Source organism: Castor canadensis, chromosome 16, assembly GCF_047511655.1.
Source record: "Castor canadensis chromosome 16, mCasCan1.hap1v2, whole genome shotgun sequence".
In the NCBI taxonomy this organism is placed as follows: Eukaryota; Metazoa; Chordata; class Mammalia; order Rodentia; family Castoridae; genus Castor; species Castor canadensis.
The window spans coordinates 83,604,505-83,620,505 of record NC_133401.1 but is presented as its reverse complement, the minus strand read 5'-3'; the positions used below and the strand labels follow the sequence as shown (position 1 = coordinate 83,620,505).

General features: G+C 50.6%; 1 protein-coding gene across 1 annotated transcript in view; it reads right to left on the bottom strand.

The window, feature by feature from the left end:
* Wwc1 (WW and C2 domain containing 1) overlaps positions 1–16,001 on the bottom strand; it is a 137,963-nt gene that overhangs the window by 51,331 nt on the left and 70,631 nt on the right. The window contains exons 4-8 of the mRNA XM_074057742.1: positions 11,912–11,988; positions 10,384–10,463; positions 5,028–5,157; positions 3,320–3,466; positions 2,288–2,361 (exon numbers count right to left, since the gene is read on the bottom strand). Of these exons, the coding sequence (XP_073913843.1) occupies positions 2,288–2,361; positions 3,320–3,466; positions 5,028–5,157; positions 10,384–10,463; positions 11,912–11,988 (508 nt within the window). The remainder of the gene's footprint in view (positions 1–2,287; positions 2,362–3,319; positions 3,467–5,027; positions 5,158–10,383; positions 10,464–11,911; positions 11,989–16,001) is intronic.

The window sequence follows — 16,001 nt, the reverse complement described above, 5'->3', positions numbered from 1 at the left end:
TTCTGCTCAGGCTGGCCTTGAACTGTGATCCTTCCCAAGGATCTCACCTCCCAAGTAGCTAGGGTTACAGGCTTAAGCCGCCGTGCCTGGCTAACATGGGGAGAGGTTTGGTGGCTCAACCCCAGGGGAACATTTCAGCCCTGCAGGATCTCCAGAGTGACCATCGTGATGGTCACTGCTGCAGCAGGAATAGATCCAAGTTCAGAGTGGCCCCCTTCAGGGAAATGAGAGGTTCAAAAACACTCATTCTGCTATTTTGCTCAACCCCTGGGAGAGCTGAAGCCGTGCGGGGGCATCTGTTTCTCCCTGACTGTTATCTACGACCTCATGCTTTTGTCAATACCCCATTTGTCTTTTGGAAATCATTCCTCCCGTTATGTTCAAGTCACTTGGTTTCCACAAAGCTGACCTCAGTCTCCTTCCCGACACGAACAGGTGACACACCTGGACTTTCAGAGAGTTCTAATCCCCTCTCCCTGCCTTCTACTGGCCCTGCAACCATGACTGTTTTATCCCAAAATGCCAGTGAATCTCAGACCCAAGACCTGTCAAAACTGTTGGGAAACTGAGGTAGGAGGATTGTGAGTTCAAGGCCAGCTGTGGACTACACAGCAAGACCTTATCTAAACAACAGAAAAAGAGGCCAGGTATGATATCTCACACCTGTAATCTCAGCTACTTGGGAAGCAGAGACCAGGAGGATCATGGTTTGAGGTTAGCCCAGGGGAAAAAGTTAGCAATACCACATCTCAACCAATAAACTGGGCAAGGTGGTGTATGTCTGTAATCCCAGCTACACAGGAGGTATAAATAGGAGGGCGGACCAGGGTCCAGGCTGGCCTGGGCAAAAACCCAAGACCTTATTTGAAAAATAACTAAAGCAAAAAAGGACTGTGGCTATAGTTCTAGTGGTAGAGTGTCAGCCTAGCCAGTGTAAGGCCCCAAGATCAAACCCCAGGATTGTCCAAAAAGAAAAAAAGAGAGAAAGAGAGAAAGAAGGAAACCTGATTGATGGTAAAGTTAGGTCCTTTTTCTTGGGGTTGCTAACCTGGCAGGGTGTAAGCAGACAGTCCTGGTGTCATCCTGCCACTCTGACAGGAAAGCCTGCCTGAGAACACAGACAACACAAAGGCAAGCAGGGAGGAGAAAGGAGAGACTGACCCCATGTGAGACCATTTGAGTCCCTGGATCCAGCTAAGCCTGAAGCCAGGTCCTAGGATTTTAGGGCTAACTAAGCCAATAAATGCCCCGTGTTGCTTCTTCCTCTGAATCCTACTACATTTCGGTCATTGCTGCAATGTCTGCCGCTCACATAGGGTTGGCAGAGCAGGTGGCTGAGCAGGTGCACGAGTCAGGCAACTTAGAGAAGAATGGATGCAGCTGGACTCACTCACCACCATAATGCCCAATGGTTTCCTGACCAGCAAGGCTGCACAGAAGCCATGAACTTGGAGCCCAAGCACCTGGTTCAAATGCTGGTTCTACCACCTAGCGTTTCTCCTCTAACACAGAGACATAGTTAGATGGAAGCTATGCTATGAGGCTGTTTTTAAGATTCGGTAAGATGAGCCATGTACCCACGTGTTGGTAGAATAAGCAATCTATGTTTATTAGCTGGTGTGCTAAAAATGCCAGCTTCGATTATTATTTTATTTGTCTTGGTAGAGCCCAACTACTTAGTTGGGATTCTACCAACTAAGTAGAATCGATTATTATTTTATTTGTCTTGGTAGAGCCCAACTACTTAGTTAACTAACTCGATTATTATTTTATTTGTCTTGGTAGAGCCCAACTACTTAGTTAGGATTCTACAAAGCCCCAGACTGGTCGAAAAGCAGCAAGGTGCTGAGGTGGGTGGTGTCCGTAGTCAGTTTTGTTGTTTTTGTTTGTTTGGTCACTGTTTTGTTTTGATTTGTTTGGCAGTAGAGACGGAACCCAGCGTGCAAATAAGCCTAGAGCTCCTTCCAACCAAACTGCCTCCGTGAACACGAGGAGACACTGACTACAGGAACCAACACAGGCAGGGAGAACGAAAACTAAACCTGAAGCTTGAACAGACTGGGGTTTGCAACAGCCCCACTCTACCTAGCGCAGTGTCCTGGGCGGTCGTTTCCTCTCTGAAGTCCAGAGAGGCTTAAAACACAAAGATGACAAATCTACCCGCATAATCTTTGTGAAGATTAAACAAGATGAGGGGTGTAGACAGCAGGGCCCAGAGGGGACACCCACCATCGCAGGTATGGATGTGGAACCCTTCCCCCCCGCCTGTCCCCCTCCCCCCAACTACCTTCTCTTAGCCTCTTCATATCGAAGGCGTAATCTGACCTTCTCAGCCAATTGATTGTTGCTGCTGGTGCCAAACTAGAGGACAAGGACAAAGTCAAGAATTAGTGGCCGGTGCTGACCAGGTTCCAAGAGCTCATGAGTGACCTGACAGCTTGCATGGGCAGAGCCAAGAATAGTCCTCCAGTGACTGGGCTGGCTGTGCCTATCGCAGGAAGGCTGGTTAAGCAAAATGTTTCCCTTCCTTCAGGCCATGGGGCCAGCCGCAAACTCGGACATCTGCCACTTCTGCGAACGGCCCATGATGTCATCTTGCAGTCCCAGAAGGTCAGAGCCAAAGCAGGCCACAGAAGCATGGAGGACAGCAGGTGAGAAGGAAAGACGGGTGGTCAATACCCAAGAAAGCCAATATGGCAGTTCTGGGAAGGGGGTCACCAGAACAATCAGCAGGCCGCAGTCAGGAGTGAAACCCTGGTGAGCGGGAGAAGGTTCTAGAATGTAGCAGATGCATACTTCCTTCATAAATACTCTGGCTTGCAGGTGGCTTGCAGCTGGAAACATGGACAGAGGGAGGGACAGCTCTGTTCCCACACTGGTCAGTGGAGACTGGCAAAAATCTCCAAGCATAGCGGATTACACGTGGGCACAGCTTTCTTCGCTAGTGGGAGACCAGCCCCAGAAGTCAAATAGCAGGCTGGGAGGCAGATCAACTCAGTGTCGTGTGCTCCGGCAAAACAGAAGCTCTCCAAAAGTGCCAGCTGTGTGGGCTGGTTGCCTCTACACCTGGCCAGTCTTTTCACCACCCATGACTAGGACTTGGGGACCCCCCAGGCTGGCCTCTCCTGTGCCATCGGGTCACATCTCCTGGGGCCAGGAAGTCTGTAAGACATGGAGCTCCAGGGACCAAGTGAGCAGCCAGTCCCACCCAGAGGTACCAGCCAGCTCTACAAGTGACCAAGAAGGCAGCCACCGTTAGTAAGGGAGGCCTCCCATATGTCGCCACTTGGGGCCCCAACTGCAAGCCCTGCCGACTCACGCTGCCTGAGATGTCCGTCTGTGAGCTCACGTCCAGGTACTGCTTGGGCAGCGGGAAACCCGAGCTCTCCAGGGAACTGCTGCTGGACCACAGGTCAGAGTGCGAGCCTCTGTCGGTTCGGAAGCCATCCTTCAGCATGGCGAGGCTCTGCAGAGAGGGAGAGGAACCGGGTCGGTCACTGGTGCACCTTCCTGGGAGGGGCTGTGTCTGCCACACTGTGTTTTCCTCTCTGTTCTCCCTAGTCTAGGAGTCTGTGCACGCCACACATCCTACTTAAGGCTGTGACCAAGAGCTAGCGGTAAGGGGTACTTACGGTGTGCCAGGCCCTTTCCACAGAAGAAACCAGTGTACACGCCAGCCCAGCCCGTGGTGCAGCCCTTGTTCTGCTGCTTCCTGGCTGTGTGAGCTGAGCTAGCTGACTAACCACTCTGTGCCTCAACTTTCTGTCCTGTAAGATGGGAATAACCACAAGCCCTGCCTCACAGGTGTCGTACTGATTAAACAAAATGACAACATAGAGCACTCATTCAGCTGGTACTCAGTACCTGTTAGCTTCTCCCTGATCTTATTGGATACTGACAACAAACAGTTCATGCTGGAATGGCGTGTGATGGTCCCAATCTCATTAATCAGACTTGCAGGTCTGAGCTCCCATCTGCCTGTCGCCCACAAGCACCCTGTCTAAATGTTTTGCTGGGCAGGAGCCTCAAGACCGTTCCACTCGCACAGAGCCTGCAGCTTCCTTCGTGAGTCACTGACAGCATCTCTGATCTGCCTGCTGGTGGGAACCACAATTAAGCATCTCGAGAGGAGGATGGGTGTATACAGAGGTGAAGCAAATGGGGTTTTGAGTCAGATGTTGGAGGGTGTAGACCATGGTTCTGTCCACTACTCTGAGTCACAGAGTCCTCATCTGCAGAATGGAGATAAAGCAGAGCTGGTGGTAGAGATCAGCAAGGCAGGACTTGGCACCTGGCACTCCTGCCTGGCACGTTAAAGAAGGGCTGTTCTGATTGGTTCAGCTTCCAGCTGAGTGAGATCGCAAAAGCACAGCTTTCAAGACACTATGTTTTCACGTTCAGGTTAACTGCGCTAAAACCATCTCCTTCCATTTGGCCCATGAAAAATAAGCCAGATGGAGAGAACGAGTGTCAAGATACAGCCTTGAAAGTGCACCAAACGGCTTCCGGGCCAGCTCTGCTGACCCTGCTGTGTGGCCTTAGGTGAGCCACCCAGCGCTTCTGACCTTCATGCAGGAGAGATCCTCTCTAAAATGGGCCCAGGTCACTGGAAGACCAGTACAGGCTGATTAGCCCTTATCCACAATGCCTGGGAGCAAAACTGTTTCAGATTTGACACATTTTTGGATTTTAGACTTTCTGCATACACACAATGCGAGATGACAGGGGTGATGCAGAAACGTAAACACAATTAGGTTTCATGTACACCTTACATGCATAGCCAGAGGTAACTGTATACCATATTTTTGGTGCTCTGAGTCTTGACTCATGTTGCACATGAGGTCAGGTGTGCACTTTTCAATCAGTTTAAGACTGGGAGGAGGCATTTTAGAGTTGAGTGCCCTGAATGAGGGGTGCCCATCCTATGGGAAGAGCTCTGTGGCACCTGGAAGCAGCTGCCCAAGTCCTGGCACTCGGGCGTGCAGGAAAACCTGAGCTGGGGTCCATGTCACCAGGACTTTACCCACCTTAATCAGATCTTGTTTCTCCTTCTCGCCACAGGTGATGGCCTTCTTGATGGCTTTCGTTTCTCTCAGGACAGCCTGAGCCTCATCCAGTTTGTAGCTTCCCTGGCTGTCAGACATTTTCTTATCGATTCTAGGAGACGGAATGGGAAAGGTGAGATACAGGTGAGATACAGGAGGGGCAGGGGTTTTCCTGGGGGAAAAGCACAGGCCACAGGGGTTTGGTGCCTCCAGAAGCCTGCTCTTTCTGTCCTGCAGAGCCTTCCTCTCAGGTCCCACCTGTGGCCTAAGAGCAAAAGGTCACTGTTAAATGGCAAATGACTGCAGTGTGTGACTGCCTACGTCCCTCATCCTCTAAGCTGGGCAGGTGGCTCCCACAAATGTGACACTGCACACTGCTCTGTGACAACTTACATTTCATGCAGCAGTATCCTGGGTTGACTCTGGTAGGTGTGGGAACAGAGCCTATCTGGCATAGAATAGTCCTCCATTTGTGTCCCTCAGTTTCCACACTTGATGTGTGGGGCGGGACCACTCTTTGTAGTGTGTGTGGGAAGCGGGTGGGGGGTGTCCTGTGCAATATAGGATGTTTAGAAGCCGCCCTGGCCTGGAACAACAAAATGCTCATCACACCTCAGCTATGAATTACCCAGAGAGCTTACTGGCATCCCTTGGCTCTACATGAAGGTTCATTTCGATGGGGGGAAGGTCTTTCCCCACAAAATCCAAGGGTCTGCTGAAGTACCAAGGTGAAACCCCCTTGGACCATCAATATACACTTAATAAAAAAAAAATGAGAGAAGGGCAGGAGGGAAAAATAAATCTCTTCCGGGGTGGATACCTGTGGAAGGTGGTGGCACAAAGAAAGGGGGAATGAGGTGAATATGGTGGACGTGTTTTGTATCCATATATGAAACCTGTTGAAATTGTCCTAAGAAGGGGGAGGGGGAAGAGGGAGAACGATGGAGGGGGTAGATCCAACTTATATTTTAAACATATATGTAAACATTACAATGTACCCCCCTGTACAAATTTTATAGGCTAATAAAATGATACAAAAATATAAAGCCAAGGGCCCTTTAACTAACTCTTTGCAGTGCTGGGGATTAAACCCTGGGGATTAAACCCAGTGCTCCCCCTGAGCACTTTTTTTTTCCCTTTTTTTTTTTTGGGTGAGACTAGGGTTTGAGCTCAGGGCTTTGGGCTGCAAAGCAGGTGCTATACCGCTTGAGCCACACCTCCAGTCCATTCTGCTGTGGTTACTTTGGACATGAGGTCTAACAAAGTATTTGCCCTCGATCGTTTTGATCTCAAGTAGCTAGGATTACGGGTGTGAGTCACTGGCACTTGGCCCCAAGGGTTTTGATACAGTTTCTGAAGGTCAACCCAAAGCACAGATGTGTGTGGTGTGTATGTAGAGGGTTCCTGAGCCTCTGAGGCAGGAGGGCTGGGCCGTGGAGAAGGTTCTGAGGGCTAATCTATTTTTCACTGCTTTGCACTTGCATCAAAGGCTGGCTGCAGGCTTGGGGGGAAGGTTTCCAGTCGAGGGGACAACCCAAGGCCATCATTTCAGGATGAGGAGCCTCACTTCTCACGGCCAGTCCTGTCTGATTTCCTGCTACAGGCCAAACTGTCCTGGGTTAAAGCTAGCCTGAGCAGGGCCCCACCGTGCATGTGTGGGAGCAGGTTTTCATTGTGCCCAAGAGGGCATGGTCCCCACAGCCTCTCCCTCTGGTTGCTTCAGCCTCTGTGGAGGGAACACAAAGCCCCATTTGTGTCTTCCACTAAGAACAGCTTGGCTATTCCTTTCGAGGACTTGGACCTGGGGAAGGCTGTCAGGTCGGCTAAGACGACTCAGATGTAGTCACAAAAATTCATCTAAGGACAACTTCCCAGCACATCTACCAAAGATGCCCTGTGGAAAAGTCCCCAGAGCAAATGACCTGGATGGGAGGTAGTCCTGGCTTGGACAGGCAGGGGTGAGTAGTGCAGAGGAGGGTCTGCTCGAACATGTCCGAGGCGGGGATTGGGTGGGGGCTGTGCCCGCTATCCTCTGCCAGCAGGGCGAGTGTGGCTATGAATTACAGAAGGACAGGACAGAAGTGGTTTGTCTGTTGGGCTGCAATGAGCTGCTACCTGATTTCTTCGAGGGCCTTAGCAACCCGGCTCTGGAATTTGGCTCCAGAGAGAAGCTGGGAGAGGAACACTCAGGGATGAAGCTGGGGTGGGGAGCGGGGAAGGCAGAACAAAGGGTCACCATTATGCACTCAGTGAATGAATCTTTTTTTTTTGTAAAGGGAAAGAAAAGTGGTGTGTGTGTTTGGGGGCGGGGGTGCATGTGTTTTAGGATTTCCAAATTGTATAGCTGTCCTTCCTCTAGGGCCTTCAGAGAGTCACATGCCACCGGGTAGCCCCAGAAACTGGGCCCAGGCTTTGTCAGCAGCTGACTCCTCAAGGTCCTGTGCAGGCAGCTCTCTCCCACCTGGGCATGGCAGCTCCTGTGATGTGCAGGAAGTTGCTACCTTGCCCTCCTCTTGCACAGGCAAATTTCTAAGTCCAGTTCTCTACTGAACTCTACCCAGGGCAGCTTGTGACAGGCCAAAGCCCCATGTTTTCATTTGTTTGATTTTTCTTCTGCGTTCTCCTCTGAGGTTTCCTGAAGTCTTCCTCAACCTTCCCTTTTCTCTATTTCTTTGGAAAGTATGAACTAAACCCCTGGGTTCGTAGTGCAGGTGACTAACTGCTCACCCAACCTGAGCTGGTACAGTCACCACCACGACAGCAAGCACAAGTGCTCAGGAGACATCACAGCTGTCTCTCATCTAGCTACAAGTCAGCTTCTGAACGTGACAATGACTTTGGTCAAAGTCGTTCTGGAAGCTCCCTAAGCTACCCCTGCAGGATGCACTGCACCTTCGCCAGGAACAGCCAATAAGGGAGACTAAGAAATGGGAGACCCTGAAGAGACCAGGAGGCAGGGGAGACAGAAGGAGCCTTACGTTTTCTGGGTACAGGGAGGGGGTGTCTGGAATGATGCCCAGAACAGATGCAGTGAGACCTGACCTTTGAAATCCAAATCCTCCCAGCACTGCAAAAATAAAAATAAAAAATAATCCAATCGTCCTGGGTACGACTGCGGTTCCATGGTAATGTGTGTGCTCAGCATGAATGAGGCCCTGGGTTTGATCCCCAACACCAAAAAATAAAGATAAAGGGCTGGAGGTGTATCTCAGTGGTAGAGTGCTTGCCTGGCATGTGCAAGGTCCTGGGTTCAATTCTAGCAACACACACACACACAAAATTAAACACCTTAAGATAAATAAATCCCAATAATCCTGGGTTCCAGTTCTAGCTGTCATCCTGGTTAGCTGGGTAGAATGAAAACTGCTCTTATTGAGGTAAAGAGAGTGAAAAGAGAGTGAAATGAGGTGGCTAAGGTAAAAGAGCTTCCCTGGCCTGGTGGCTGGCCCAGGGTAGAGGCAGAGTCCATTTGGTCCCCTTGAAGTCCAAGAGGACAACTAGCTGGAAGTCACTGTCTCCTCCAGCTCTGCTTGCACGATAGGTTCTGTTATGCACTGGACAGGGATTTTCCAATTCAATCCCCACAACCACAAAATTTTCAAATTAAAAAAAAAAAGCAAAGCGCAGAAGGGTCAAAGTCACATTTTCAAGGTTCCAGGGAAGTGGGATTTGAACCCAGGCCCTCCCCCTCTTGAGCACACATTCCTGACCCTGTCTGGCAGGGTGTACATAAAAGCAGACGCCTTCCTCCAACACTGGACGAAGAGCCAGGCTTCCGGCTGAGGACTGTGGGCAGCCAGAGCTGAGAAGGAGTCTTATCTGGGCCAGGAATCAAACACCAGGCAGAGGGAGGGTAAAGAAGACTTGTCTTTGGGGTTTCAGCTGTCAGCTTGCCAAGGGACAAGCAGTTTCAATGCTGCTACAAGGCACAAAGTGGTAGCACAGGTTTGTGAAGGCTGCTGGAGAATAATGGAAAGTGTTGTAACCAGCAGCTCTCCAGGAGGGAGAGAACATTCTGGAAGACGATGTGAGAAAGAACAGCCCAGAAGCTGCTGGCCTGGAAAGAGGGCAGAGGAGACCGCTTTCAGAAGCCGAGACAGGAATTCTCGAAGCTCACACAGTTGCTCTCCATCGAGCCTGTGCTTAACAAAGGTCAGCAAGAAGCACCAACCATGACCCCTGACCTAGTGAGCTTAGAATCTGCTTTGAGAGACAGGATTGGCATATATGAACCACACACACACACGACACACAGAAACAGACATATAAAGTCATAATTTATCATTTGAAAAAGAAAACGTACACGCTTTTCTAAGAGTCATAGTTCTTGCTCTTTTTCTTCATGTGTGCTTGTCAAGTGCTGTAGCACTGAGCTATGCTATGTCCTTTGCGTTGGGCTGGACTCACGGTGGCCCCCAGACAGTGGGGAACTGTGAAGTGGGGGTCTACACAAGAACCAGATGGCCCTTTAACACAGTTCAACCTGTCAACAGGACTTGCACAGAGTTTGGGGCTGGGCTGCCGAGTGGAGAGGGTAGATTGGTCAAGGAAAGAGAAGCAGGTGACTGCAGACACAGTGTCCATCTGGGTACATCCTCCAGGGGCTATAACCAATATGTCTGGTGATCTGGTGCATGGGTGAGAGCCACCAGGCCACCTTCGTAATGATCCCCAGTGAGCCCATCAGATGCCACGCAAGTAAGTCTCAGTTACGTGTTGTGGCTAATAACAGGAATAAGCTAACCCTTACTGACTTGATATGTGACTCAGTTTCCCCATCTATATAATGGGGTAACCTAGAAGAATGTGCCTCATAGAGAGGCTGTGAGGATTAAGCGTGTGTACCCATTCAGTAACACTCGAGAGACGGAAGAGCTGTGTCTCTTACTTGACTGAAAGCTCTCAGAGACGGCGGAAGTCCTGAGGCCACGCATAGAGGATCAGGTGTGTGACGGTGTACACACCTCTCTAGCAACATGTCCCTTGCTGGAGGAGCAGTCGGTGAAGCAGTGGCTCACTTCTAGGGGCCACGGAAATAAAGGGTCTGTCTGTTGGTGTGCAGTAAGACTCTCGTGACCTATGAGAGGTGAGACGTGCGCCCAGCAACGCTGGCTTCTGGGACTGGGACAGTAAGACTCAGCTGAACGGAGCAGACCCGAGCAGCTTCAGGAGTTGAGAGGGTGGGAGCATCGAGCTCTCAAAGGAGCAGCCTTACCTCCACCCTTGATTAGAATGACTAGAGAGCCACACTTAGGAGAGGGTGGAAAGGGACTAGTGGAGAGGCAGAGGACAGCGGGGGAGCTGGGGTGGGGCAGGCTCTGCACGCAGGTGAACTTACTTCTTCAGGGTCTGAAAGCCACGCTCTTTGAACTGGAGTTCATGCTGCAGGTGAACCATCTCCCTCTTGAGCTTGCTGACCTGGGTGGCAGAAGACCATGCACAGGGCTGATTAGAGGAGGACATGAGGGGAATGGGGCAACCCAGAGTCCCCTGCTGCTCCTGTGTAATGACTGGAGCCAGCAGCTCTGGGCCACCTTGGTCACAACCCCCTCCACTCATCCACAGGGGTCATGAACCCTGCAGCTGCCCATTCAGTCAGCATCCCAGCTGGTGTCCCATAGGTCCTACCCAGCCAGTTCTGGCTCCAGGGAAACAGGAAGTAGACAGGAGCAGACTGACTGGGGTCCTCCCACTTCTTAGCTGTGGGATCTCTCTCCAGCCTGGGCCATTCTGCCTGCCCCCTTCCTGTTCTGATGGAAGGGACAATGGCAATTACCTAGGGCCAGCGTAACTTAGAGCAGTTGTGGATATGAGGGTGCTCTGCATGCAGGAGAGAAGCAATGCAGTAACATCAGAGGCCAAGCAGCAAGGTCAGAGGTCATGCAGCAAGGTGAGAGGTCATGGAGCAAGGTCAGAGACCAGGGACGAAGATCAGAGATCATGGAGGAAGGTCAGAAGCTGTGATATAAGGTCAGAGAAATGGGGGAAAGGACAGAGGTCATGAAGCAAGGTCAGAGGCCATAGGGCAGTGTCAGAGGCCATAAGAAAGGTCAGGTCACAGGCCATGAAGCAATGTCAGAAGCTAGCCATGCTTGACAGCCAGTCACCCGAAGCGAGGCTCGTTCAGCCTGCGCGGTACAGCAACTTTCCAAATGAGTAGCACCAATCACGTGCCCAGGTTCCATACCATAGCGGCCTCTTCCTTTCTAAAGACACCTGCGGATCTGGCAACACCAGCCAGCATTCCAGCATGGGTACAAGAGTCTCGAGTGCAAACTCACTCACCCCTTAGCCAGGACACAGGTCTCTAGGGTGACAGTCCCCATGGCTGCCTTACCCCCAACCCACTTCTCCAATTTATGTCTTCTTGCAGGCATCTGAGCCATAGAAACTGCTTTGAGTATTCAAGACGATCACCTTATCATGAGCAAGTCACTTCGCCACTGTGCCTCAGTTTCCATATCAGTTAAGATGGGCATACTACTACTTAAACCCTAAGGAACATAAGATTAAACAGAACAGGCAGGAGCGAGGAAGACAGTGCTCCATGCTAAGGCCTTTGGCTGAAGATGAGTCTCCGTGGCGGTGGGCCAGGTTCTCGGCTCTTTTAAGCCTCTGCTTGCTCTCCTTTCAAACACACGTCATGACAGTAACTACTTCCTGGGTGGCAGTCACCAACGCGTCTGTCCATGATGAGCGCCCGTGACACGGCAGCTGTTACTACCACGATTGACCCTACGACTCCAGCTACTGCTGTTATGACTGGGGACCGTCTAGTCGGGACTGGCTGCCCTTGGCTTGCGGCAGCATCAGTCTGGCCTTGAGGCAGCTAGAGACCTAAGACGTCAGAGGTGAAGAGGCCCTACCCGGGATTTTGCAGTGGCAATCTCGGCTTTCAGGATCTCAGGGTCGTACTTCGAGTTGGATGACAAGTCGGAGACTACTGCAAGGGAGAAAGAAAGAAACGAATTTCAGTAGAAGAACCACACTGCAGCCTCACTGGCTTATTGGGCCATCTAAATAAGTTGGAAAGACAGGACTAAAAATGAGTAGACTAAGTGTCCAATGAAGGGGGATTTGTCAAATAAATATAGTGCATGCAAGAAATGGGGTCTCTGAACTTACATAATTAAAAATGATAATGTAGAAAACTCCCGAATGAAACTTAACTGTTACATGAAAACCAGCTTTCAAAGAAAGTATTAAAGAATAATTCGAATCTGGAAAGCCTACTATTTATAAGCATATACACACCTGCATCCAAAGAGACTGCGTGCTGGGTATACAGCTCAGTGGTAAACCCTGGGTTCTATCCCTAGCACCACTACAAAAGGGTACTTTTGGCGGCACTGGGGGTTGAACTCAGGGACTCGCACTTGCTAGGCAGGTGCTCTACCACTTGAGCCACTCCCCAGCTCTTTATGCTTTAGTTTATTGATCTATTTCAAATAAGGTCTCTCTTTTATGCCCCTGGACTGTGACCCTCCTGCTCATACTTCCCAAAAGTCTGCAGTGACAGGTGCACACCACCACAGTCAGCTTTTTACTGGTCAAGTTAGGTCTCATGGACTTTTTCCCTGGGCCTCATCAGGCTATGACCCTCCTGACGGCTACCTTCCAAGTAGCTGGGACTTAAGTGTGAGCTGCCACACCCACCCCTTAGGTACATTTTTTATTGAAGTAAAAAACACATTCATGAATACACAAATGACGTGTACAGCTCGATCAATTTTCACAAAAGAAATTCAAGTAATGGGCTTTCTACTTTTGTGCCTGCTTTTCGTTCCAAAGTGGCACTGATGACTGGTGTGCCTCCCTCCCTCACCTTCCCTACCTCCCTCCTTCCCTCTCTCTCTCTCTTCTTCCCTCCCTCCCGTATGTTCCCTCCTTCCTTCCCTCCCTTACCTTCCCTCCTTCTCTCCCTTTCCTTCCCTTCCCTTCCCTTTCCCTCCCCTCCCCTTCCCTTTCCGTCCTTCCTTCCTTCCTTCCTTCCCTCCCTCTCTCCCTCTTACCTTCCCTTCCCCCTCCCTCCCTCCCTTCATCCTTCCTTCCCGGCCAATGCTAGGGATAGATGCCAGGGCGTCATGCATGAAGCCCTCCACACTGAGCCACACCTCCAGTCTTCCATCAGTCCCATGGATGGCACCCTCTATGTGTCCAACAACACGCATGCATCACTGCTTCTTGCTCCTTTCCTCACTTCTCCCTCTGGAGGATTGGGACTTGGCTTTGATTCCTTCCTCTCCCGCCTCTGTCCTCCTAATGACAGCACGCGGTGAAAGCATCTTCAGTGTTGTGCTGGTTTAGTCTCTGCACACTGTTGAGGACAGTCAGCCTGCTAACCCTGTTCATCCTTCCTTTCTCTGTAGAGTTAGTAATCATCATTTTCACGTTTGTTCAGTTTCTACAGATTTAGGCCAGTGATCTAAGTGGTGTCCTGCCATTCTCCCCCCATGCCTTGGTGGCAGCTGGCTGCTTGTTGTGCACAGCTGGCATTGAGACCCGTGCTGTTACTCTGGTGTCTTCCTTGACTTTCCTCTTTCCTGTAGCCTATGGCTCCTTCTTTCTGATGTACCCCTCATCTTGGTAGAACATTCTACTAGCTTCCTGAGAAAGGAAAAAAGAAAGGAAATAAACTTGGAAACCCTGCATGTCTCAAAATATCTTTATTCTCCCCTACACTTGAAGGTAGTTTTGCTGGATATAGAATTCGAGGTTAGAAGTGGTTTTCCTCACAAGTTTAAAGGCTTCGCACCAGTATCTTTTAGGTTTCATGTGGAGCTTTTCTGAGTCCTGTTCATTTCTGGGTGACCTGATTCTTCTCCCTGGAAGCCTGATATTAAATTGTGCCCAGGGTTTGAAGCCTGACAATGATCACCAGGGTGTGCGATGACTTTTTTCCATTGTGTTGGGAACCCAGTGAGCCCTTTCCATCTAAGAACCCTCCCCGTTCACTGGTGGGAAGTCATGGGAACTATTTCACAGTGCTTCTTCCTCTGTTCGGTCTGCTATGTGTTTTTTATCTTAGACAGCAGATTTCCAGAGCCAGGGCTCTTTCTTCCTTTTATTTGCATTTTTCTCGTTTGCCCTGTCTCTCAGATGTCCTGGGTTTTAGGCTCCAGTTGTCCTATGAGGTTTTCATTCCTGTGATACATTTTAATTTCCAAAGTCTCACATTGGAAAGACTTTGTCTAAGACGCAGTGCCCTGCTCCTGCCTCCCGGTTTCATGGCTTCTGTAGGTTTTCTTCCCCAGCGCACACCTTGCTCCCTGAGGCCTCCCCTTCGCCATGTTACGGGACATCTGGAGTTGGACTGTCTGTCCATGATTCAGAGCGAGGGTTCATCGACTGACTACAGCACAGTTCGCTGGCTCTGAGCTGCACACGACAGGATGTGACTGGCTGTTTCACCCTGGAATCCTCCATGCCTGGGGCTGCAGCCTTTTCTCCTGACATCTCCCTTCTGGTCAGCGTTTTCAGTCTCTTCTCCTGTCACCCTGGAGGGCAATGACCTGCCACTGCTTTGGGTGCTAAGTGGAATGTGAGGCCTCAGAAGCCCGTGTCTTTGTGTTCCCATAATCGCTGCATTTCAGCATGGCGCTCCTTGGCTTTGAACTTGCATTGTATCCTCTGGTCTAGAGACTCGGTTTTACCACCTCCAAAAATACTCTACGGTCCTTTGCCGGGGGGGAGATGGGTGGGAACCTGGCTGTACCAGTTTGGGGATGGGATCTGATGGTCCATCTCAGAAACAGCCTTCATCCAGTCCTCTTGACCCCCAGCCCCGGGCGGAGCACAGAGAACGCTCAGCTTCCTCACTGTCAGCCATTTTGCCTTCTCTCAGGCCTCCTGAGGGTTCACACCATCCTGCAGCCCTTTCTTCTCCAACTGTCTCTGTCCTTGGGTGTATGTTCCTTTCAAAACTGTCTTATCTATTTTCTTAATTTCAGGAGTGAATGAAACCCTGTCGGTGATTCAACGACATTTTTAAGCACGAGGTTCCCAGTGATTTGTTTTTCAAATAGGAAACCAAAGCCTAGTGAGGGGAGGGAGCATGGTGAGGTCCCAGAGAACCCAATTCTCCCACGGCTGTGGCCTTTTCAGGCAGGAGGTGGCACGTGAGCCCAGGAGTCACAGCATGAGGCAGGCAGGCCTGGGTTCAATGAAAAGAATTAAGGTTCAGGGTCAGACACACCTGGTGTAAAGGTGAGCTGTGCCCCTTTTTACCAGGAGGCCTCATGCCCTTCCTGGACCTCAATGTCCTTGTCTGTAGGAAGGGGACAACACTGTCATCAGGACCATGAGTGGGGAGTACTGGCCTTCTGCTCTCTATGCAAACAGTGGGTGCATATTAAACGTCAGTCCCCTTCGCCTTTCCCATGGGGACAGAACTTACACCAGACAACTGATAAGAGCACCTCCATCTCAGGGCAGAGCCCCATCTGTGAATGAGCCCCACAGCAGCCAAGGCAGGTGGTGCAATCCTCACAAGCCCCAGCAGGCCGCCTGAGTTAGAGGACAGGCATGTGACCCCACCGGTCTGTCACTCCAGGAAGCCTAACTTGTAAAGCCTACAGAAAGATCATGATGAGGCTTTGTTTACACCTCATTTACTGGGATAATCAGGGGACTCCCCAATTCCCGTTGGGTTTATACCTCAGATCTAGTCACCTGAAATGACCCCAGTCCCCTTGCATAGATTGTTTTTCCTTTCAGCACTGGGGTTTGAACTCGGCTTTGTGCTTGCTAGGCAGGCACTCTACCACTTGAGCCATGAGCCATGCCACCAACCCTTTTTAGTTTTGGGTGTTTTCAAGATAGGGACTCATGAACTATTTGCCCAGGTTGCCTTTGCACCTCAATCCTCCTGATCTGCCTCCAGACTAGCTGGGATTACAGGCGTGAGCCACCGGCACCTGACTGGAAGATGAAGAACTGGGTCATCTTCTACTCCTC